This window comes from Acanthisitta chloris, unplaced genomic scaffold (genome assembly GCF_000695815.1).
Source record: "Acanthisitta chloris isolate BGI_N310 unplaced genomic scaffold, ASM69581v1 scaffold3571, whole genome shotgun sequence".
In the NCBI taxonomy this organism is placed as follows: Eukaryota; Metazoa; Chordata; class Aves; order Passeriformes; family Acanthisittidae; genus Acanthisitta; species Acanthisitta chloris.
In genome coordinates this window covers 42622-68565 of record NW_008656336.1, presented here as the reverse complement: position 1 = coordinate 68565, position 25944 = coordinate 42622, and the positions used below count along the sequence as shown (strand labels likewise).

The window sequence follows — 25944 nt, the reverse complement described above, 5'->3', positions numbered from 1 at the left end:
AAACAAAACAAGTATTTCTTTCCCCATCCTAAATTTGGAGTTTTGCACCCAAACCTCAAATACTGCCAGAGGCTCAGAAACTGAATTCTCACTGTCACTGTAGTAACAGGTTAAAATTGCAGCACTGTGTGCCCTTGCAGTGCTGCCAAGAGGAGGCTTTAGCTCGCTTGAAATGGAGATTTAAGGCTTTGAGTGGGACACAAATCACCTGCCTCGTCATCTAACTCACTGGACCTTAGCATCATGACTTTTAAAATACAGGTTTGATCATTTTATACATCTTTTCTCTAAGATTGGAACTATGGTGTGCAAAGGTGTCTGGGCTTACAGGTAAAAGGGGTAAAACTCCTAATAAAACTTTTCTGTTGTTAATATTTATAATAACTTTTTGCATTGTACTTTGCATATAGTATTAAGCATTCCACAAAATAACATCTTCCATAATAGTTCTCCCAGGTCTCCTAAAAGGCCTGCAGAGCTCAGCAACATCTCTGCCAGTTTTGATAATGGCTCACCCCAAACTCATGGTAACAAATCTTGGTAGTACTTTGCATGGCCACTTGTACTAAAACAGGGAGTTGTACTAGAGTACCAGACAAATTTACTCCAGAAATATTTTGTCAACTATGGCTCAGGCAGTAGCAGTTGTTATACTCTGGACTCAGTTTACCTTTACAAGGAAAATCGTAACAAAAATTGCGTTGCCCCATTAATAAAACTTCTAAAGCTGGTTCAGTACACAGAATCTACAGTAAATTTTCCTTCCTCTTAAAGAGTCAAATTTTAAAACAAATTTCTAATTTCTAGACATAATTGCATGGAAATAACTACTGTAGACAGTGTGCACTGCAGAGGTTTTAGAATACCTACAGGCACCCCCTGTAAAAGATCAGTTTGGAGAAATTCAGGTTACACTTAAAATGATCAAACCCTTTAAATACCATATCAGTTAAACCATCAACCTCTTGCTTAGATGAACACACCTAGTGGTTTTCAAAGCAAAAAGCTCTTGTATGCTGCAAAAACAGGATTTCCCCTCAGCTGTTTTGGCTTAACTAAGGCTTTCAGATAAAAACAGTAAAATAAAGCAATTCTATTATTAAAAAGAAAAAAAAATCAAAAGGCACAATGGCAAAAGCAGGAATATATTGCAGAGGCAAGAGAAAAAGGAACAAGAAGAAAAGGAGGAGAGATTAAAACTGAAGCTGAATTATTAGCTGAAGAATACTCATCTACTTAGCTGCACATTTGTCAGTATTCATTTGACCCTTCCTCTATATGATAACATCATATGAACAAATATATTTCACTTAGGCAGTTTGTGAGTATTTCTTGGTTTTGCTTTTTATAGTAAGAAAATGGAAATGTAGGCTCCAAATTAGGCATCTGAGTACCTTGGCAGAAACCCTGGCCAAAGAGATTTAGTCATGCATATATTTGCAGGGAAGCATTTTCATGAAGGGTAAAAGTACTGTTTCCAACATTTACCTGCTTTTAAATTTTACTTGAAACTATAAAAATTTTGATTAGGTAGCAGATGGAGGAGAGATAATTATTTGTTAACATTAATTCATTGTAACAATTTGAGATCTATGTTGTTCTAGTCCAAAGCATTCCTGGAAAGACACACTGTAATGTCTTTTCCAGTGTTTTGGTTAATAAAATTCAGATTAGGTCAGATTAAACCATTGGGGCACTAATTTCATTTCAGCAATTATGCATTACACAAATAGCACTTAGATGATCATTTTTAGAAGGATTTTACTTCAGCTGGGAAAATTAAGAGCCTAGTATATCTGTTTAGCCCATAAATAATGCTAGCTGTTCAACAGTTGTGTGGCTGGTGCCTCCTTCTGCACGATTTTCAAGGAGATATTTGGATGCATTGTTCTGCACAGGGCCAGAACAAAGCAGCTGAGTTCTCAAGAGACACTGCTGGTTTCACTGAGCACTACTTTCCCTGATCCTTGCAACAACAATCACACAAGCTCATTGATTATTATACTTAAACTCACATTTTAAACAGAGATTTAAAATGTCTATTTCAAATTATGTCACAATGAATGATGGGCAAGAGGAAAAAGTTGTTTACTTGACTTATCAGACAATAAAATAGCAAGTTCTGAGAATCAGCATTTTTCCCTGATATAAAAAGACAAAAGGAACAACAAACTGTTTGGCTGGTGGGTGTTAGTTCTTTCCCTTCTGTTCCAACCATCACTTCAAAACTTGATTCTAAATAAAGGAGATGTGAAAAATAAGTTTTGAAACTTCATGTAGTAAAGGAGGGGTTTACATGGAAAAGAAAGATTAAAAGAGTAAGGCACATGAATCAAAAAGAGGTAATTCTTTGGAGGATGTTGAAGCAACCCAGTGTTCAAAACCAAGAACAGAAACACAAATGCAGGAGGAGGAGGAATAAAAATGCATACTCTAATACATAGAAATAATAAATAGATACATATAATTTAAAAAGCAAAAAGATAACCTACAATTTTTTTTCTCTTAAAGGGCAGGTTACTCTGCATTTTATTTCTCCCTCTTTTGAAGCCATTAAATAGAAAAGTATTGTTTGATTCACAAGTGCCTTGAGATATATCTCTGAATAGCTGAGACACACAGCAGCAAGCAGAAACCAAAACATGATGTTTAATCCGGTTTGCCATCTTTTTCAAGGTTTTCTAGCAAGACTTGTGTTTTGATGTTCTCATTTTCCTCTCCAGATCCCCAAATACTCTCACTTGAGGTACTCTGAGGAACTGAAACAGTTTCTGTCTGTCTGTACCACCTGATGAAATGCTGTCAAGAGAGGCAATTTCAAATAAACAGCAGCATAAGCTACAGAAGTAGAGAATTTTAAATTAACTGACATGGGTCTTTTATCAAATTCTTTGATATAAGCAAGTTCTGAGAGTAGTTGCAGTCCTTTATGTCTTAGACCACCAAACAAACTACTAGACAATGATTTGTACTGAATGAATATATTTTACAGTTCTTGTATACGCTATGAATTCAGTACTGGGCATTTTTTCAAGTGACTTTTCTTTTGGAAAGCATTCTAATTTTAAAAAGGAGAAATATCATTTAGGTCTGAATTCCTTATTAATATGCTAACAACTGTTTTTAAAATCATGATTCTGCTATTACTGAACCAGACATTACATCCTTGTTCTCCAATTTCATGCACCCAGAAATTAATTCTGAATAGAAGTAACCAGAAAATGAGAGAGATATGGATCTCTGCTGACATTTCTAACAATGATAATCACATCTACAAACAAATTTCCACATTCCTCACTCCTTCCACAAATAGCCCAGGTAAATAAAGAACACAGACCTGGGAGGTCTAGGGAGAGCAGAACAGAACAACCTTCTGTTTGTTCATTTGTGGGATGAGTTTTTACAGATTTTCTCAGACCATTGTGTCTTCCACAAAACTTCAAAGCATGACAGAGTGCCTGATAATAACCAATTTGTGAAAGATCAGCAGTATTTAGACACCAGAAAATAGAGATTTGCCAATGTTAATCATGTTTTAGTAGAGAATTGAAAATTTGACTTTTGGTAGACATTGAATGGGTCAGATTTTGAAAGAAAAGTGTCCTCTGCACTTTCATGGTAAAGAATCACAGATAGACAGAATCACTGTTCCAGTAACTGTGGGGCTAATTTTTGAACAGACACTCATGCACACTTTCCAGGGACAGTACCATTGCCTCACTAAAGAAAACAGGGTACCAGTTCCAATGAATTCTTATATTGGCCTCGTTCTAAACACATCTTTCTTCCAGTTTCAAGACTCACTAATGCCACTGCTAGTAGCATTATCTGGATGATATGAAAGCCATGAAACAGTCAGACAAGACAGTATGAATGGTGTGATTTTACATGCTCTACACTTGGATTTTCCAACAGAGGGTTAAAAGTGTGTTAGCAGAGGGCTAACAATGGTTAGGTAACGAGCTCTACTCACCCTTTACAGTTGTTTGGGTACAAACTACACCCATGGTGAGTTTGCTGACTAACCTTTGGCATGCCTGCACGCATGTAAGACAAGAGAAACAAGAAATGACAGCTCAGCAGACTATGATACTCTTCAGACAGAAAATCTAATGCTGAGATACTCATTATTAATTTATTTTTCAATATTAATGAAAGTAATTTACAGTAGCAAATGGCTCAGTATGGCCATGTTGCACTGCCTTAGCTGAAAGAATTCACGTTAGAGTCGGATCTTGAGAGAAAAAGGAAATTAAGACAGCAAGTTGCTCACCTGGGTAAGTTTCCAAAGAGAAACTCTTTGGAGTTTCAGAAAGATCTTGACACACTTAACTGTAATTAGCATGGAAAAACTTTTAAGCAGTTTAATTTTGTTGTTTCTGTACCCTTCCCAGTGAAACTCTGTGGTTCCCTTTGGTTAGATCAATGAGTCACTGGTATGACATTTTTAGCAAGAGTCAGTTGTAGAAGTCAAACTCTTCAGACACTACCTCCCTCTCCAAGTCATTATATGGACTGAAGCAGTTCCTTGTCGTATAACCCAACAGATTCTATTGGAACTTTAAACTTCTAAGAGCCATGATTTACCAGCAAGCTCAAAGCTCAGCCACTAAAGCACTGCAGCACTTTTCTGCCAGTGTATAAAGAAAACAGATATTTATTAGACCTGTTTTCTGTGATATGTACAAACAGTACCAAGAGTGACAAAGCTCCTTTGCATTGCACAAACACTGAGAAAGCACAAAGAAAATGAAAACAAGGCATAAAACAAAGAAAGGATGTGTACAATGGAACAGGCACAAGTTACTTTTTTGTGCGTGTTTTTCTTTTTGTGCTAAAAATAGAACACAATGCTGATCTTTGTGCAGAGACTACTCACCAAAGCCTGAATAAACCGGAGGTTAGGAATATCAACATCATTAAAACTCTTTCCAATATTCAGTTCTTTATCAAGATTTAGTTTTTCCTGGTATTACTTACTTCAAAAGTCCTCTTCCAGGGGTCCTGGTATTACTTACTTCAAAAGTCCTCTTCCACGGGAAAAAAAATCCAACAGAAATTCTCTTAAGTGCACATTGTGAGAGAGAAATGAGCAGACTTAGTCCAAGCTATCTATCACAGTTAAAACTGTCATGAAAGAAAAATGTGAGACACTGATGCTAAGAGTTTTGTCAATCAAACCTTCAGTAACTTTGAAGTTTCTTAAATTCCAGCTCTTATAAGAGGCTGGACAAATATCTGCAATAACATTTCCTAGTTATGAAACACAACATTGCCTGGAGTTACTTTGGACAAATATCTGCAATAACATTTCCTGGTTATAAAACACAACATTGCCTGGAGTTACTGGGGATGTACAATAATTAGCAACAATAAAAAACCTGCACATCCAGTGCAGGTATTTTCAAAAAGCATCTGCAGACAGAAGAGTTGTGACGTGCAAAAAAAATAGGAATTGTGCTGACTTAGAAGACAAAATTTCTGACACTACTATTATATTAAAGAACTTTTATGCAAAAAAATAAGAATTAAAATTTAACTAATTTGAGTTCTGTTCCAACACAGATAACTTCAGCTTCTCGGTGAATATTTCATTTTCACCTCCAAGAATATGTCACGATTTGTTGAGTCTAATTAAAACAAAAGTCTCCCCCTGAGCATTTTAGTGGTGTTGTTGAGCAGCTGCTGCAGCTGGAATTGGTAGCACTTGAACTTGGCAACAAGAGTTATGTACACTGTTCTGTATGTGGTTAACAACTGCCTTAACTTACTGGCACTGACATCCTCTCTTCCTACCAAAACCATCTACCTTAATGCATCTTGGAATTATATTTGCCTTTCTCACAGTCAAATCCCAGCAGTGACTCACAGTCTGTTTTGTTATTGATTACTACAGTCAGGGTTTTTTTTTACTCTTATGTCACTTCCAATTTATGAGCCCCATTTATAGAGAAACTCCTATCAATTTATGACCTTGCACTTCATAGGAGGAAACTTCTACTTTTTTCTCTTGATGTGTTTTCAAGGTCATTTAACTCTTAATATTTAATGTTTGGGTCACCTCAGTATCAGCAAATGCCTCCCGTGTTTTGTCAGTCTTGTGCCTTTCCTGTCTGCTTCTTTAATGAAAATATTCAAACAAGACTAGCCAAAAAACTGTCCCCAAGGAACTCTGTTAGTAAACTCTCTCCACTTTGAATGTTTCCTTTCCAGCACTAGGAACTGTAACCTCTCTCTTGTCTAGTTCTTCTTGTCTACTACTCTTCTACTAATCCCCATTTTTTGCAGCTTAAGTAATAATTTATTATATGGATTTTTTTTCAGCTAAATAAACAGTCTGAAGTCTTATTAGAAAGAAACACCAGGCTTGCATGTCACAAGGTGCTTTTTGTAAACTTCTGCTTTGTTTTACTCAATTTTTCAGCAATTCCTCTATATTCATGTTTTTCCTTCTAGGCTCATCATGTTAAGGCCACAGTTCACCCTGCCCCCACTTTCTTACTTAGTTGACATTTCTGAATATGCTGTCATAAATGCACCAGGCTATTTCATCTAGAAACAAAACCACCAAAAATATTACAACTAGAACACTTCATCTTGCCTTTTCAGAGAAAAAGAATAATTGATGATGTGGTCTAATGGTTTTATGCAGTCACCTAAGTCTCCAAGCAGAGCTATAACCCTGAATAAAATGGTTATTTTAGTGTAATGATGCTTGTTCAGCAATTACTAGCGAATGCACATTAGTAGAAATGCTCTGCAGAGTTAAGAGCCTATGACTGTTCTTGACTGTGCATGCCCCTAACATGGTGAAGTCATGACAGCTCTACTGTGTTTTTACAATACTTGTGCATTCTATTTTTTACAGTACTTATGCATTCTATAAAGGCCCATGGCAATCAGATCAGTGTTCCCTGTGTAACTGTTACTGTTCAAATAAAGAGACTGAGAGGCACCTCTAGGCCATCTCAGACTCTGAACAGGATCACTTTTTTGACCCAAAAAGGGTCATAACTAGAGTTCCAAGCTTACTAGTTTACTCTGCCTTACAAACTGTGCTGCACAAGTAACTTCTTCAGGTTTTTTTAGGTTCCTATTATGACTGTTGTTAAAAATTTCGTTTCAGAGGCACTGGATTCACAGAGTGAACACCCTAGAACAAAGAAAAATCAGCAAAACTTAGAAACCAAATTTCGACTCTATACAGATACAACTGAACGCGACTGTCAAATTTTTTTAAATCAGTTGGAGACTCTTGACCAATGCAGTTTCAATGCTTCTCTTCCTCTGGCGATAATAGTCCATGGCTGGTCGGTATGAACTCACCTTTTATTTTTAATTCAAACTACATCTAATGTGATACACTTTTCATCATACTACTGCCAAAAGTAACTTCAGAAGTAAGGTTGTAATTACAGAGATGGTAGATTTCCCCAGTAGCAATCATGGCTAGAAATAATACAGAGTGTATATTCCCCATAGATTCTGAAGGAACAGTCTATAAGCAATTTTTCATATGGGACTCCCATGCCAAGGATTAGATTCAGCCCTGGTTTAAAGCCAGTAGAGCTCAAACAAGTACCTGAATTAATGTGCTGTGCCTCTGGAGGACTGAATACCAGTTTCATTTCTCTGATGTGTTCACTGCCAAATATTTAGACTTATTGAAAAGAAGTGCACACAATCTCCCCACATCTTTCTTATAGATATAGCTTTATACAGAGCTTCTCCATAAGCTCCTCCAGCTGAAAGTGAAGCCTTCAACAACAATGAATTATCACTGAACTGCTTCCAGTTAAACTGTAGAAAAACAATCCACCATGAAAAACCTTTCTCAAAAGCATAGCAGTACTAAGAGTGACTTTCCATCAGCTTTTTAATAGGTCCTTGATTCTTGTAGAACCAATGTGATCACATAAGGTGGTGAAACAGATCTTTCTTGCACATCTGTGAATATGCAGAGAAACTTTGAACACCTCTCTTGAAGCACATAACTCTCTTAAAAAGTAAGAGCAGAGCTGACTCTGGGTGAAATATTGCCCTAGACTACTTTAACCAAGCCTCACAAATAAGAATTTGTTCAAAACCTATACCCTTCTCACAGACAAACCATGGATCTCTAGCTGCTGCCACTGAAATTCACCATTCATATAAACTTGATTTGCAGAGGCATTGGACTCTTAGAGGAATATGTATGGAATCCCAGACCTTAGACTCCCAAATTCTGTCACACCAGAAGAGCTATGTTACCAATTGAGGAAATACATGCAACTAGAACAACAATTAAATCTAACAGATTAAATAATAATTCTAGTCCACCAAGTCAGAAACACACTATGATGCAAGTAAGAAAATTGTGATCAGGTATTTTTAAAAGAATAACTCATAAAAGAGCAGCTCTCAAAATGGAACAGCTATAGAAGGTGAAAGCTCACTGGCTGCAATCCTCTGAAACTCTTAAATTTACAGGAACAGCTGCTCTTGAATGAAACCAGAAATTTTCTAGGAACTTCTGACTTTCTTTTTAACCAGTAGTACCAGTTATCTCCAGATTAGTTAACACATTTTTGGACATTAATTTTCACTGATGAGAGTTAACACAATAAAACATATATTATTAGATAATTCTTATCTTGATTCTTTTTTTTTTCCCCCACCAAACCCCAAAGATTCCCAGCACTGAATCAGGCTGAAGCCTGTGTAAAATCTAGTTATCAGCATTAAGCCCTCCTTGTTTATATTATGGTTTTGTTTCCTTGAGCTTTTCACAAGAAATATTTTGGCAGAGAATGCTGTTCCATAAAAATGGGTTTCTTTTTTTCTTTTTTTTAAAATATAACAGGTGGATGGGCTATTAGAAGGTTGGATTTGGAAAATGGCAGCAGCTCTGAAGTCTCAGCATAAACAAATGAATGTGATTGTTGCAGACTGGCTTACACTGGCTCACCAGCACTATCCCATTGCTGTGCAGAATACACGCTATGTAGGAAAGGAGATAGCAGAATTCCTGGAATGGTTGGAGGTAAGAGCCCACAGATCAACACATTTCCCTGGAAAAGACCTATTTAGTTGTTCTTATGCCTCTACAACCTTTCTGAAATACTGTGCTGGCTATTGCTGCTAATTTCAGTCACTTACACTTCTTTAATAAAGGGCAAATTTTTCTTCCATAAACTTTCAGATTACTTCATAGAAGTTTCATCATGCAGGAGACAAAAGCAAGTGGTCTTGGTTATTAAAATATTCTTATTTATCTTTAGAGGTGAGAGAATTTCCTGCTACTTTAGCTTTTCCATTAGCATGTGTAGACAGCTGACACAGTCCCACAGTAAAAGCAAGCAGACATTATAATTTGCAAGTTGTTAGTTCAGTAAAATGGGCTTATGTTATCTGTGCTTAACTTCTGCTTTTAATGCAGAACTCAGTCAGTACACTGTGCCTGATTTTTGCCCAGTTTCCCAAAGATTATGCTAAAATAATGGCTTAGAGAAACAGAACGTAAAGGGAGACCTTTCAGGAGGACAGATATGCTTCACAAAGCAGATGACATGGAGGCAGCAGTGAGTACAGAGCCACACTAATGCAATGACTACTTTTCAAAACTGCTACATGGGGAGCAGTGGCCATAGCTGGATTGAAAAGGGTGCAGACAAGTCTGCAAAGGATCACTAGTGTCCAGCACTATTTAAGAAAAGGCAGAAAGCAAACACTAGAATGAGAATCACTCATACAAACTAGGAACCCAAAGCAACTCTTACTGCATCAATCTCTAATACTCATTGAAGGTACATAATTTGAAATGAAATTCTACTTCTGTACCTGGCAATAAATTTTTGAATACATTAACGTAAATACAGTGAGGCCTATGATGGAAGAGAAATATACTGTGAGGCTGAAAGACTTGTAGCAAATACCACTGAAGGTCTAAACTGTTTCTAAGAGGAGTGGCAGGGCTAGAGAAAGCTGTCACATACAACAGACACAAAAGAGAAGGCAGAAGAGTCACTATTTTTCATTGTGACATTACAAGAAAGCTTAGATCTTGGTCAAATGTAGTTTAAGTTGCTGGAGCCTAAAGTAATTTTTTGAAGCTGTTTAATTATCGAATGAACGAAACAGTGTACTTTGTTCAGTTCCCAGGAGGACACACCACACTGTCAACAATAAAAACAATCTGTGATTTCTCTAGTGTCAACAAACAAATAGTGGCTTGAATAAATGACTCCTTGCTCCAGAATTGTAGGTAACTTCTCTTGTACCATGGTATGTTCTAAAATTTAAATACACCATGAGTTTTTACAGCATTAAATTGAGTATGATCAACCAGTAAACCTTCCTTCTGTTGAGAACACCCCTCCTGAGTTTAACAGCTAAAAACCTCTATATTCCAACTCCCATAACTATCTTTCTGCTATGATTATGTCTACTTACAGACAGGTGATTATTTGAAATATTCTCAATGGATGTAACAAAACCTGCAGTGCTGCACAACATTTTAATAAAGAATGAACAATAAGTAAATATTAGGGCTCCTAGTCCAAGCATTGATAGGGCATGATCAATAACAACCTCAACAGGATCCATCATAACACCACCTGACAAGATAATTGGTAAGATCTGATGTTTCCTAAAATCTGCTTCTCTCTTCAGAATAAAGACTGCACAGCCACTCCACTGGGACAGGTGATATCCACAAGGAAACTAAAAGAGAGGTTTGCCTTTCCTGCAAGCAAAATATGCCACATTTTTCTTTACAAGTCAGAAAAACTTTTACCCTTGAAGTTCAGGTGGAATGTTTAAGATGTAGATAGTATTGATTAGGGAGAAAGAGGGGCCTGAGGCCATTTCTGCTTCAATAGATTTGTTTCAGATCAGGCACTCAGCTTTGTACAAATCAGTCCAAGAATATCACTGCTGTATCACCTAACATGTCTGATCAATGTTTTGATACCTTGTCTTCTAGTTTGGCTTGTGCTAGTGTCGCAGGCAAAAAAAGAAGGCACTTTCCATAGAGGATTGTTTTACCCTGAAGTTAAAGGACATGCCCATTTCATAGTCACAGGAAAGTCAAATGCTGCAGACAAAAGGCAATGCACGTTTGCATCACTTGCAACAAACAGCAACCAAACTCCTGCTATCTGTGTTGGTGGTTCTCCTGTGCATAGCAGATAAGTAGTAGTGCCCAAATGTGTGGCATTTTCCTGCTGCATGAAAAGGAAGCAAGGAATAACTCTCAATGGAGAAATTTAGTGAATGATTCATGCACCTCATTTGACCACCATCATCAACATACACATTTCTCGTGTTGTAACTCATTGTATTCCTTGCTTGCAGTAAGTATTTCACCGTTTACCTTTCACATTTCCTGCATCTAAATCACGTTGCCACTGTCTTCCAGGAATCCATTCAATTTTCCAGAAGCAATGCTCACCTAATTGGGTACAGCCTAGGAGCTCATGTTTCAGGATTTGCTGGAAGTTTTATCGGTGGTACAAAAAAGATTGGAAGAATTACAGGTAAAAGACTTAAAACTATATGAAATATAACAGTCAACTGAATTAAGTTAAGCAGGTATTGGACATATCAATGTCATATTGACCATTAGCTGTTGAATAGCAATATTTGCCACAGTTTAGGAGGTTTATCCCATTGGTTTAGAAACTAGATTTAGAAAATTTAATGAAAACACTTTTCAAAATTAAGCCTCATAGTATTTCTTTCTTTGCTCTTTCCTACCTCAGTCCAAATTATAACATAGAGAATATACAAGTGTGAAGACTACAAACCATAAACCAAGGAAATTGTCTGTGTTTGAGCTTTCAGTTGTGGTACATTGCTCATAGAGTGAATTCAATCAGCTCTCCTGTGGATTATATTTTATAAGAAGTAGATCATTGCAGTATCCCTAATAGGTGCTTAAAGTAAACAAAGTTAACCCTAACACTTGATTGTTTTGACTAGTGGCATTCTGAACCTTCTGTAATGTTTTGCAACTGTACTGATTACGAGTATAATGAAAATACATTTATAATGTTATTGACACATGGTATAGTATAGCTCATCTAATGCACAGCAGCAGCTTAAAAAAACAAGAAATGAAACCAAAACAGAAGTGCATTTTACACAAGGCTTACATTGGCCACGTTTCATTTATCATAAAAAAAACTTTTACTTCAATCAGATTTAGGAGTGGGGCAAATATGCATGATTGTACTTCGAAGCCACAATTCTGATCTCGATTCATTGCCACATGCCACAGGCCCCTTACACAATCAGCTCTTGTGACAATGTCTGCATGCCAAGAAGCTGATTTTACAAAATATGTTGTGATATTACACTTGTGTATACACTGAAGGACTCCAGTTCCCCAGCACTGCTTGTTCAAACGACATTAGTACATCAAACCTCAAAATGGGTAAGTAAAACCATGAAATCACACTATTGATTGTTACAGCTATATGCATTTTTCAGCAAAAGTTACTTAGACTTGTAACAATAAGCTCCAAAAATGGATAGTGATAAAAGTTATTAAAACTAAAAGGAAATGTATGCCTTCAGGGTGACTTCCCTACTTGTAGCGTGTGTTATTAGTCTTGTCTGGTTACATCTATGCCACTATGTTATTCCATAGTACCAACTGAAGAAACTCAAATTTAGAAGCGTGTCCTTGAAATTGAAGGTAGCTGTAAACTAGGCACGAAGTTCTCTTTCATAAATCAATTCCCAACCAAGAGCAGCTCCATACAAAAAAACCCTAGCAAATAAAAATCAACAAGGCTCCCTAAATGGAATACTTTTTTCTCTGAATACCATAATAATCTGCCTTGAAGACCTTTCAAGTTGAAAAATGATTATAAAGAAAATCTAGCAGACATAGAGCCCTTTTAAGCAACAAGAGATGTTTTAAAAAGTTCCATGTCCCGGATGTAGGCTAAAAGTCAACTTTGTTGTGGGACTGGTGTCTTCAAAAGGGTCTCTGAAACACATGACCTCTAGAGTTTGAAAGAACAGGATTATGCAAACACCCCTGGAGCGACACTGTGGCAGCGAGCGCAGTTTGCCTACGACAAACACATCTATCTCTGGGCCTGTGGCCTTGTGCAGGTAGCAGTTAGTGTTTGTTACAGCATCTGTTTGCTTTACTCTCTGGTGTAACCACGTAGCCTCTGCAGGACAAATGTTCTCAGCATTGTTTCCATCAGGGAAAGACCTTGCAAAGTACCAGTGCTGTCTGCTTTGAAACATTTATCACAGACTTTCCTTACAGCAGTAGAACAGTCCTTCTGCACTGCATGGCAACGGGATTATTTGCATTTATTGCAGGCCTTGACCCTGCTGGTCCCTTGTTCGAAGGAATGTCACCCACAGACCGTTTATCTCCAGATGATGCAAACTTTGTAGACGCAATTCATACCTTCACTAAACAGCACATGGGTCTCAGTGTGGGCATCAAGCAACCTGTGGCTCATTTTGACTTTTACCCCAATGGAGGCACCTTCCAGCCTGGCTGTCACATCATGCACGTGTACAACCACATCGCGCAGTACGGGATCACTGGTAAGGACCAACGGCACGACGCGAGAGGCAGCGCTGCAGCTGCACTGACTGTCCCTGGGAAACTCTGGAAACTGTGGTCTTGAACAGCACCTAGTGGCATTATTATTGCCCCTTATATATGCAAGGAAATTTCTTGTCTAGAAATTGGTTACCTGATTTTTGCATGCATTAAGTTCAAACTGGTTTTACTTACTCTAGTAAGGAATTGGGCTACCTAGCACTTCCAGAAAATGAGGCCGTAAGTGTTCTGCTGTCAAATACCTCTGAATAATTCCAAAGGTATTTGTTTTGGCAGTAGAGGAAATAAGAAAACTTTTGCTAATTAAGCCAGATTCATCTAGTGTGCCATTAATTATTTCAACTCAAATAAAACACAGGTTTGTACTACTCACCTCCTTAGTTCACCCTTCCTCAACTCCCTGTCCTTCAGCTGCACAGATGATGCTCTCTCTGGGATCTGACTGCCAGTGTTCCAGGCTAGGTTTTATTTATAGAAGCTTGTTTCAATGTACCTAAACATAAACATATAGAGAAATTGATGCAACATACTGAAAAAAGATAAGGTCCTGATGCACAGTGACAACCAGAACTGCTCACTGAAAGCCCCAACAGATCACTGCTCACCCAGCACACTGCACTGCAAAAGTATTTCTCAACCATCATCACACTGCCTAAAAGTAGGTCTTACTTGTTAGTAGTTAATTCATGGCCAAACATGAAACCAAAGCTTATCAGTGGACATATGAAAACAGCCCATCACAATATATCCCAATTACACAAAGTAATTTTTGTAATTTGATGACATGTAAGAAACTTCTCATAACAGCAGATCTATGTATTTAATATTTTTTTATCTGTTCAATAATTTTTTTCTTCTTTATCCCCAGTAATTCAATTCAACATGAGTTTGTCACTCTGAAAGGGACAAAATATGATATTATTGCACAAGCATCCAAAAGACAACAGTGTTCAACCATTCAGAATGAGACTGTTGCATTTAACACAGTATGATCTGAAAGACTTCATATCACCTCATGTTGTATTTTATATTGACCAAAACAGTCGGGACAATGAAATCAAGGTTCATATTTACAGTCCGATACAGTCAGGCTAGAGAAGTTTAGGAAGTAAATTATTTAATTTTATTATCATGGGGGTTCAGCCTTGCTATTTTTGGATGATCCCAAAAGTAAAATTGCTACCATGCATGATTTCTGAGGCAAAACCATGATGTAAGGGTAGTAAAAGGGTGGGGGAAAAAAAAATGACATGTTTATAGTTGGTCACAGTACTCATCTGCAGTATAAGAGCATGTAAAATTTTCTTGTTTGTGTTTTTTCAGGCATCACTCAAACTGTGAAATGTGCCCATGAGAGGTCAGTTCATTTGTTCATCGACTCTCTGCTGCACAGTGATAAGCAAAGCACAGCTTACTGGTGCAACGACATGAACACTTTCAACAAAGGGTTGTGCCTCAGCTGCAGGAAGAACCGGTGCAACAGCCTGGGCTACAACATCAGGGAGGAAAGGGTCCCAAAAAGCAGACAGCTCTTTCTGAAAACAAGAGCACATATGCCCTTCAAAGGTTTGTGGGAATACTTGTTGCAGTGTCTAGAAGGAATACGAAATGGGAGGATGCACCTAAGCTTTGTGATTCTATTTACTCATTCGTTAAAGGTTATAAAATCTGTGGGAATAATCAATTTGCTGAGACAACTGAGAATCCTGGTGGGCCATCCTGATGCCCTTTTATTAGCATCCTGGCTCTTGATATTTCTGTGGGAAAAGGCATGGGGCATACTTGCCCCAGGCTAGCTGTGGATCCGAGGCCTCAGAGATGCTTGGGGGCCTGATCTGCAGGATTTTCCTTCAATTGGCTCTGCAGGTTTGTTGTAACATATGCAGGCACACAGCCAAGCCAAGCAAGCAGCATAATTGCTCTGGGAGGCCTGTAAAACGTCCTGTTCCGAGTTTGCCCAAATTTAATCTGCAATTAGCCTACGAGATGACATATAAATTACTACTTTTCAAACAATGGACAGACAATACCACGGACTTTTACAGGGCTGAATTGCAGCACTAAAATAAAGAGACCGGCACTCTAGCTTTATATTCACTGAATTACTTCGCTGAGAGCACAGAGTCACAATTTTCTAGGCTCAGGGGGACAAGTCCATGTGGTTTCCTGAACGTATGAGCAGATGAAGCAGAGAAGCAGGACCTCTCTGCCAGTCTCCATCCCAAGCCAGGCAGTGTTGGGCATGGCTCTGCCTCAGCCCATGGGGTGGCTGCTGTGGGGCTTGTGAGTGGCAAGGTTTACGTACCTTTTAAAGTGAGAACGAGCAGGACTATGTGGGATTCATGGCAGGGACATGCTGCCCCAAGGGGCTTTCACTGCAGGGACTTCTGGTGCATGAGGTTACTCCTCACCACCTCCTTCCACAGCTGTCCTTGAGGCATGACTTGCATGCTGTCTCCCCCTCCTCACTGAGGCTTTTTCCCCTCCTCACTATCTCCCCCTCCTCACTGTCTCCTCCTCCTCACTGAGGCTTTTTCCCCTCCTCACTATCTCCCCCTCCTCACTGAGGCGTCTCCCTTTCCTCACTGAGGCATCTCCCCTCTGCTCACCCAGGTGTCTCTTTCTCCTGAGGTCTCCCCGTCCTCACTGAGGTGTCTCCCCCTCCTCACTGTGCTGGCTCCCTCTCCTGTCTCCTCCTCCTCCCTGAGGCGTCTCCCCCTCCTCACTCAGGTGTCTCTCCCTCCTCCCTGAGGCGTCTCCCCCTCCTGTTTCCCCCTCCTGACTGAGGTGTCTCCCCCTCCTCACTCAGGTGTCTCTCCCTTCTCACTGAGGTGCCTCCCCTTCCTCATCAAGGTGTCTCTCCCTCCTCCGAGGTGTCACCCCCTCCTCACCGAGGTGTTTCTCCCTCTTCACTAAGGCATCTCTCCCTCCTCACTGAGCCGTGTCTCCCTTTGAAGTCTTCCCCCAACACAGCTGTGAAATGTTCAGTGATGCCTCCAGAGGGGACTGGTCAGCCCTGAGTGATACTGGGAGCAGTTGAATCTTCTTCACACAGTTCAAAATGGCTCAGGAAGTTAATTCAAGCAGATTTAATAATTCTAGAGGCTGTGTCTAGTTCTCAGTGTTATTTTCCTGCAGTGCCATCAGGTCCTTGCCAGAATCAGGGCAGTGAGTGACTCTGCTGCCACCACACCTGGGCAAGAGATGCCATCCCTGGGTTGTCTTCTCCGGACACTGAGCTAGTTTCAGCTTGTGTTAAAATATCTATGTCCCACTGGCTTTAATTTCAGTTTAAACATGTTGCATTTTTATGCTTGGTGCTGGTTTTGCATTAAAAACCATCCTTGGCACATATGCGAGTAACAGTGCCCCAGACAAAGGTTTCCTTTCACAAAAGTTCCCAAACAAAGCAGCAACTGTAGGAGGGTGATTACAAAGTCATCTTTGTAATGCTTTTAAAAAAATGTTTGAGGACCATGTGAGAAGCCCAGAACAGAAGAAATTTGAGAAACTCAACATTACACTTCACAAGCCTCTGTGCCTTCGCAAAATCTGACCTTTCATTTTCAAGTTAAAGGCATTATATTCTGGAGCATACATTAATGCAGTTCAAACAAAAACCCCAGTAGTTATAAAGAAGTTAACACTTATGATAAAGCTGATATGGGAGTGAGAGTTTTGATATGAATAAGTTCACCTTTTTTCTTTAAACTGAGCACCATAACCACAGCAAAAGCCTAGGCTGTCTCTGAACATATGCTGGACAATCAGTTTTTTCCTGGAGAGAAAACTCAGAGAAAGACAGATTAGTAAGAAAAGTTATCTGTAAACAAGCCTCTCTGCTTTTGTTCTTATCAGGTTTGCAGCAAAGAATCATTTTGTTTTCTACTGAGTGACACCTTTTCAAAGGAAAATATTTTGGGTTTTAACATACAAGTAGAAAAAACCACAAAATACAGCTTTTCTAGCAAATACCTTCCATTGTGAACACACTGAGCTGCACAAAAAATAATATAATCTATCTGTCCATGTAGATAAGAAGATGATTCCCTTAGCAGTATGGAGCCAGTCTCAGATGTAGTGAAGACTGAAGTGGGTGTGGAGACAAAAGAGCATCTTTCTACTCAAAAACTAGTGTGCAGTAATGTCCCTTAACACCCAGGTCTATCAGTTTTGTCTGAAAGATGGCTGGTAGAGTGACCAGATAGAAGAGTTTCGGCCATTCAAATCCAGCTGATAGCAACTGTGTGCACATACTCTGTGAGTTCTTGGTTTGGTCTTGGTTGTTTTCATAAGTTACAAAATATCAAACTGCTCATAGTCAGCACATTGATACCTTCTTAGGCAATCTCCATTCTGACAATACTCAGCCCAAAGACTTTCCTAAACACTGTTCTTCTAGAAACTCAGCAAATCCTGAAGCATTAATGACATCTTTCTTACAGCAATGTGCTCGAACAAAGTAATATTGTTAAGGGATGTGCATTAAGCACAATGTATCATTATGCAGCCAAGGAAAGTTTGTGAGTCATCTGTTTTGCAGAGCAATTTTCCAGCTGATCAGAGAAACAGCCTGACCACATGTCATAAGGTCTTCGATCTAGATCACACATTTCTAGTCATGCCCAGTCACAAGGACTTGTCTGGTCACTAGGATAGAAATTCTTAACAATTAAACTTCAGAAAAGCTGAAATATTTTCCATGGAAGAATGTTTTATCCCAAAAAGAAATTCAACCCAGATTACCTTTCTTCTCCATCCTTTTAAACAGAGCAACAGGGCCTCAAACCCTAAAGGGATTACACAGCACAGCAACAATCAGAAAAAATGATGATGCTTGAATTTCAACAAATTAGTTTGAAATATAAAATAGAATAACAACCAGGTTTCTGCTCTGAAAGGTAAAATTCTTTTGCCTAAATTTGAAATATAAAATAGAATAACAACCAAGTTTCTGCTCTGAAAGGCAAAATTCTTTTGCCTAAGAAATTTATTGGTTCTTTGACTATTAATTTTGTCACTTTGGAAATTGTTCCTTTCTACAGTGTACCATTATCAGTTCAAGATCCACATCATCAATGAAATCCAAGGCAGGCCGATAGACCCAGCATTTACCATGTCTCTGACTGGGACTAAGGAGGATGCTAAAAACTTACCCATCCCACTGTGAGTATGGATATCATGCGTCACATGAGAAAAGGTGCCAACTTGTAATCCTGTATCAGGTTGATAATCATGCTATGAGTGAAGTGGTCTAGTACAGCTAAGTGAAGATGAACTGGAAATTGTCCTCTCTTCACTCATACACAAGTTTTACCATGTTCATACAGTTTTTGCAGCAAAACCCTCTGCAAAACAAACAGTACATTTGGAAGTTTCCTATCCACTTATGTTTGGACCATCCCGTGGCTAAGACAGAGAGATCTAATCAATTCAAACACAAATAAAGAGTCAGCTGTAATTAAGGTAAAGAATTTTAGATATTTATCATGATGGACACTATCTACATGAAAAAAAGCAAAGACAGCAGTGTGGGTCAGCATTTGCTCTAGCAGACAAAAAAATGTAACATAGATGCTACTATGGGATACCTTTTCTCTTGTCATCAGAAACCACTACTGCTTCACCATCTGTTCAAGCTTCTCCCATTTCTGCTTCTTTCCTAGCATGTTGTCATATTTCACCACTTTATGCACCTGCAGGAGAAGTATTCTAGAGACAGTAATGTTTCATCCCAGAAAAGGATCTGTGTTTGGCTTTAAAGAGGAAAAACCCTATTTTTCTCACTTTAATGCATAATAACTAAGATAGCATTATTCTGGGTTTGTTTTCTGTAGAGCTGAAGGTATTACTGGGAATAAAACCTACTCTTTTCTCATTACCCTGGACACTGATATTGGTGACCTAATAATGATCAAGTTCAAATGGGAAGGAACTCCAGTTTGGGAAAACATCTGGGACACAGTTCAAACCATAATGCCATGGACAAAAGGCACCCGTCGACCAGGACTTATAGTGAAGGCAATAAGAGTGAAAGCAGGAGAGACACAGCAAAAGTAAGTGCAATGAAAACAGTAATAACACCACAGATGTTTGGCACACAGGTTATCCCAGTTCAAATGCAAGCATCTGAGTCCCAGCACTCACACCAATGGAGAATTTATCCATGTACAACTTGTGGCTTTCCCCCTGCCTCACATCAGACTGCATGATTTTCATGATTTTTAAGTGACTGAAAGAATTTCTTTGTTCTCAGGTCAGAAATGATTACTGGGAAATGCTCTAGCTCACCAGTGCATCAATCTGAGTGAAAGGCACAATAGCCTTGGGTGACAATGTGGTTGTTATTTGGGAATAAGGATACAGAAGTCACCACACAGATCCAAGCAAGAATTTTAACCAATTTGCAAAGCAATTTCTTGACACAATTAATGACAGTAACTGATGACAGTTCCTGACATATTTAAAATGTGGTTACCTCACTCCGTAAGGATCATATGAAATTTCAATGAAATAAGATTCTATGTAAAATAAATATTGATCCCAACATTAAGGTCCTGAAATATTCAGATTCCTACATACAGAAAAAATGGCAAATTTTAATTATTTTACTTTCAATACCTACTTCATAGAGAAACTCAGCAACACTGTTCTTGAAAATACTCATTAGAAGGATCACATGCAGAACTACACAGTCCTCTGATCCTTTTTGATGTTCTTTTTCCCCTGCTTACTGCTTTGAAACTGGATCACCAAGTCTGAGTGGCCTTGTTCTCTACGTATAGCAATGCTAACAACACTTTTGAAACTGCTTATTCATACAGAGAAATTTCAGCCAGAAGACAGAATCACAAAACTTGTAATGATTCCCATTGCTTTAATCCTTTGAGAAATTTTAACTGAGCAGTTTAATTAAGGTTAATGAGCAAAGCATGCCTTACCTCATAACTGCAGCTTAGTCTTAGAAGGCAATTTTTCCTTAGTACATTCTTACCACCACCAGTTATAACCAGCACAGACTTTCTGTAGAACAACACTTAGTGGCAGAGCTGCATCTCCTTGATACTGACACGAAAGATAAATTAGACAATTTAAAGACACATTTCATAAGACAATCTGTGTGTGCTGGGGGCAGAGGAAGGATCATATTTTCTTAGGTTTAGCGCTCCTGAAAATGTATTTTGTAGGTATTTTCCTAACCCAGCACTTGGCACATGCTCCGGTCAAGGAAAATAAAAAAGTTTCTATGACATCTCCTGCTGTTTTAAAAGCAACAATCCCAAATCAGTATTGACCTAGCAGCCAGAGGAAATTACAGTGTAGCATACGTGGCAAATTAGAGAGCTTTGTTGAAATACAGATATGTACCTTGAGAAACAAAGTAAAAAAGCTGTGAAAGGCTTACACCAGGTATAGTAATTTTCCTACCCAGGAAGCTCCTGCCCAATTGTGTGTCAATAACTTGGCACAAGTCAATGACTACTGATGTACTACTTATGAAATCCTAGGAAATGGGTAACTGATGTGGGCATTTACTATCCTAACAAAAAATTGTGCTGGTATCTTCAGGTACCTAATGCTCCTTAGAAGTTTGTTTGCTGCAAGTGGAAACAGGAGATTGTGTCAGGCTTTTAGTGGATACTGAGTACATGATGGGTTTTGTTCTGTGCAATCTGGGAAGTGACATGTCCCTGCTGAAATACTGCACTAGTGCTTGGGGGCAGGGAATGAAAGATTATTAGGTGATTCTAAAGGAGGAACAAAGGGCACTTGAGGAAACGTATTTTCTGCAAAGAAAACAGGTGTGTAGATGACTGTCTTCCTCAAAAAGCATAGTGGATTATAGAATTAGCAATTTTGGCAACTCAACGTTTAAAAAGGTAGTAAAGACAAAGTAGTGGATTATAGAATTAGCAATTTTGGAAATTCAATGTTTAAAAAGGTAGTAAAGACAAAACGTGTTTGAGTTGTCTTGTGCTTTCTCAAGCATCTGAACACACAGTTGACAATACTTTCTCTCCATGTGTCTTTACCTCACAATGTTTGTGGTATCTATATACACAATGAATTTTGCTTAGATTATTTAATGACAAACACTTAGGACACAACACTAAGCATAAACTTAAAAAGTAGTTGACAACCAGACTATTATGAAGAATAAAATACCAGATTCCAACATGTTTGGTTTCATATATTTCTGTAGCATGTGTAGCAGCCAATGCTGGCATCCCACATAGCTGGTTTTTTTTAGCAAACTCCCAGCTAAATACCAGTATTCCAGCTAAGTGCTAGCAGCCCAAATAGTGGTGGTAATAGTTGAAACAATGACAATGTCCCACTGACAATACAAAGCCCAAATCACTGCTGTGGAGATCAGCACACAGTGTGTGACACCAGAGAGACAGAGGCACAATGCACTCAGTTCACAGGAGCTGCCTCCTCCTCCTCCTCCTCTGCACCTATGGTCTGCAGTCAGATATATTTCTTAGTATCCCTACAAAGTAAGATTATGCTCACATGCTGTATTTTCTTTCTAGAATGACATTTTGTTCCCAAACCATTGACAACATTCACCTTCATCCCTCCCGAGAGAAGACGTTTGTGAGATGCGAGGATCGTTTTCAGAGACAAAACGCAAAATGAGCAAGGACACAAAGACAACTTGCCAAAAGAGATGCAAAATACTATACATGCAGTAAAATACTTTTAAAATACACAGCTACATTAAATATCCTAGTATTTTCAGAGGTGGTGAAGGAAATACATTAGAATATTTAGCTTTTGGGATGCAACAGTAAGCTGAAATCTGTGCTTTGTTTGTCTGCAAGCCTACTCTGATCAATGAGCAAATTCATCAAGGCAAGTGCCAATTTTAAACTGTTTAAAAGCCTGAAAAGACACCTGCTCACCAGACATAAAAATACTATTATTATTTGAAAGAATCATTGCCGTAAGGCTTTGGAAAACTTCATTTTATTTGATTTAAGGGAAAAAAAGGAGCTTTATTTCCCATGAAATACTCTGAAACATTAATAATGACTACTATCAGTTAAAATCATCCTAAATTATTACATAATGAAGGGGGAGTTCAATAATTCAAAAATAATGCAAAAGCAAATACTCCCAAATAGGTAACAAAATGCATCTCAATATACAGAATACTTTTCATTTCATTCATTTTCATTTCATTCATGTCAGCATTTCATTTGTCAATGCTTGAACATTCTGTATGTTGTTGTGGCCATAAGAAAAGCCCAATAACTCTATCACCTAAAAATTCTATACTAAACTTTATTCTATTTGAAAATACTTTGCTGTTTAACTACCTTAATTAAAGAACTGATTTAAATTACTAGCAATGTGCTTATATACTACTACACAAAATTCTAGCACAACTAAGATCAGTTGATTTTTGCATTTAAATCATATTCACCTCTTCAGGTAAGGCCTGAGATTTTTTGATTTTAAATCACTCTATACCAGATTTTGATATGACTTGAATCTTTCAGAATAAATGAAACAGTAAAATCCTCAAAGAGCTTCAGAGCATATAAAAATATAAAGCTAAACAAAATTCCATTGTTTCCTATGTCAAAATACAAACTACAAAAAGAAGCTATTGTCTCAGGTTGGTTTCATTCCATGGTTAGTGAATACTGAAATAAAAATCAATATGTATGTCATTTGTCATTTTGTCATTTCATTTGTCACTTTGCAATGCTAAGCACAAGATGCATTAAAATGATGTTTCTACAACTCTGCATTTTGAATCTAATTTGTTTTAAACATTCTCTAAACGGTAAAAAAATGTGCAAAGAAGTGCTAAAACCTGGAGCAAAGCATATTTTTCATACCAAGACATTCCAGATACTGAATCAACATATACAGATGTTATCAGGATTAAAGCAAGATTGATTTAGAGAGTGTGACAAACGACCGAGGCGAGCAGAGCAACGAACAGCGACCAAATGTTGAGTGCAGCAATCTCTGCCAACCATTCAGAATACTCACTTTTAACTGTTACAAGCTGTTTTCAGTAACTACCATGCCTTTAAACAAGCAGCAATATTCAACAGAGAATCAGAAAGGCTAACTGTGGTGGGAACTAAAGCTACTTACCTTTTCCCAATGAGAATCGCTGCCCTTCCTGAGGTGTAAATTCCAGAAGCTGTTCCAATATTTAAAGCAGCCACTGACAGTAGCAGCTTAATTAGGATAAAAATTTAGAGATTTAGATACAAATCCCATGCAAAAGAATCTTGAGATCTTAATTGAAAACAAAAGTTTGTGCATTAGAAGATTTTGCTCAATGAAGCAAATGGGGTTTTTTAATACTGAAGTATTTCCACCTTCTATTTAAAAAACTTACAATGTGAGTGATTAATTCCATGCCTCAGGATGCCATGTCATGTATTTAAATTTTATAACATAGTCATTTTATCAAAGCTCTATGATATGTTCATTTAAATTTTATAACATAGTCATTTTACCAAAGCTCTATGATATGTTCTGAGTTTGTGTAAAAAACAATTGCTTAAATAAAACAGCCAAGTCAAATCAGGAGCACACACAGAAGAGGGAAATTTCAATGGTAAGTATCCCTGAGAGAGTTAGGTAAGCACCAAGCCTTTGGTTTGGTTTGGTTTATTTTTCACATTTGGAGACATTTAATTGCAAGACACCCAGTGGCAGTATTCTTAGGGCCACGAAGATAAAACAGATTGTGTCCTGAAGAATGACAGGCAAGGAACAAATGACAGTGTGGCCATTTTAGTTTTCCAAAGCACAATGAAAAATGAGACAGAGAAAACAGAGAAGTAGGTGTGGCTAACTCTAAATTATGCATCTCCCTAGATTTTTTCTATAATTCAGTTTTTGCTTTGGCAAAAAGCTAAAGATTTGCCAATTCTTATGTTTTAGGGATTTTTTGTTGATAAACTACTTGTCTACTTAGAGAAGGATTTAAACAGTCACTGGATTAAAGCTACATCACTTATTATCAACTTTCTAAGCTACAAACTTTGCAAGCTTCCTAAACCAAATCTTACCCTTACTCCTCAAAACCACCCTTTTTTTCCAAAGGTATTGAAGGATGACTTCTACAGTTTTTTGGGAAAAATCATTCTCCAACTGCCACGATCTGGTATATCCTCAGGTAAGACACTTTAAAAGTGAAGTAGGAAAATCAAAAGAACATTCAGTATTCCAACTACTGTAGATATGAATAAGATACTTATTCTACTGCCTTTTTCACAAACCATGTGTCCAAACAAATCTGTCCCTGTTGATATAAAAACCAAAGCAAGCCCAAGTTGCAACATACTCAAGAGTCTCACAAAGCCCGAACATAATACTGAAATCCTACCTACAATTTCAAGTGCCTGATTTTGTGCTTATTGGAACTATTCCTATCTCATTCCAAACAACTGACTCAAGACCTTGGAAACCACCAGGAGCTTACTCCTGTCAGAGCATGCACAGCTCAGAACAACAGAATGCCTGCTGCCCTTTTAATCACCTTTGCAATAACAAACCTCCAATATTCAGAACTCAAAGTCTCTTCCTTCCTTTTTGTGTTTTTTTTCCTGAAAGGAATAGTGGAACATAAATTAAAAGGCAAACTGTATCAGTGACTTATAGTCTGTATGGTATAATTCAAGTTTCATAGCTTAAGAGGAATTTGATGCCCTTTCTCACACTCGCACCATTCTGACTATGCTATATATATCTGTTTCCACACCAGAGGCAAATGTATACATTTAATGATGAAACATTAAGATATGCAAACGAATAAATTAATAGGTACAACTAAGGGTTATTATCTCAAGTATTAGCAAGAAAAATTACAGCTGGTTGTGCACTCATTTGTTTGCCCCAAACATGCTTTAAAATAGATGTGAAACTTATATTTTAGATGCTTAGGCTTTACTGCTGCCCCTCTGATTTGCCTTCCTAGGCAGAGATTTGATGCAACCACCACCACATCTATTAGCACTACAATGCAGATCTGCAGAAGGGCTCTGCTCCAAGTGATTTTTTTTGCACAGACAGTGGTATTTAACTACAAGGAGAAGCACTTCTAAAAAAAACCAAAAAAAACCATCATGGGGATGGGGGTGGGGAAGCACTGTGAGGAAGGAACTTTGATTACATCAAAGTGTACACTGCTCAGTTAGGGAAACAGATGTCTAAGCAGGCCACTCTCAACAAACAGCCCTAAGAATGAAAGATGTGCTGGCAGGACTTGGCTTTTGAAAGTCTTATCACTAAATCAACCATGCAACACAGAGATGAAAAGAGACTCAGCTTAGCAATTTTAAAATACCTTGCAAAAGTGTATTTGCTTCTTCTCTAAGTCTTACCCATTC

At 38.1% G+C, this 25944-nt stretch overlaps 1 protein-coding gene across 1 annotated transcript; it reads left to right on the top strand.

Moving 5' to 3' along the window:
• Positions 1-7126: 7126 nt before the first annotated feature.
• LIPC (lipase, hepatic) lies at positions 7127-22219 on the top strand (the record flags this gene model as incomplete). The annotated part of the gene is made up of 8 exons (XM_009084270.1): positions 7127-7314; positions 8843-9022; positions 11399-11516; positions 13324-13557; positions 14900-15142; positions 18622-18742; positions 19414-19632; positions 22114-22219. Coding segments are annotated over 8 exons (1409 nt in total), but the record flags the coding sequence as incomplete, so codon positions are not given.
• Between the last annotated feature and the right edge of the window lie 3725 nt (positions 22220-25944).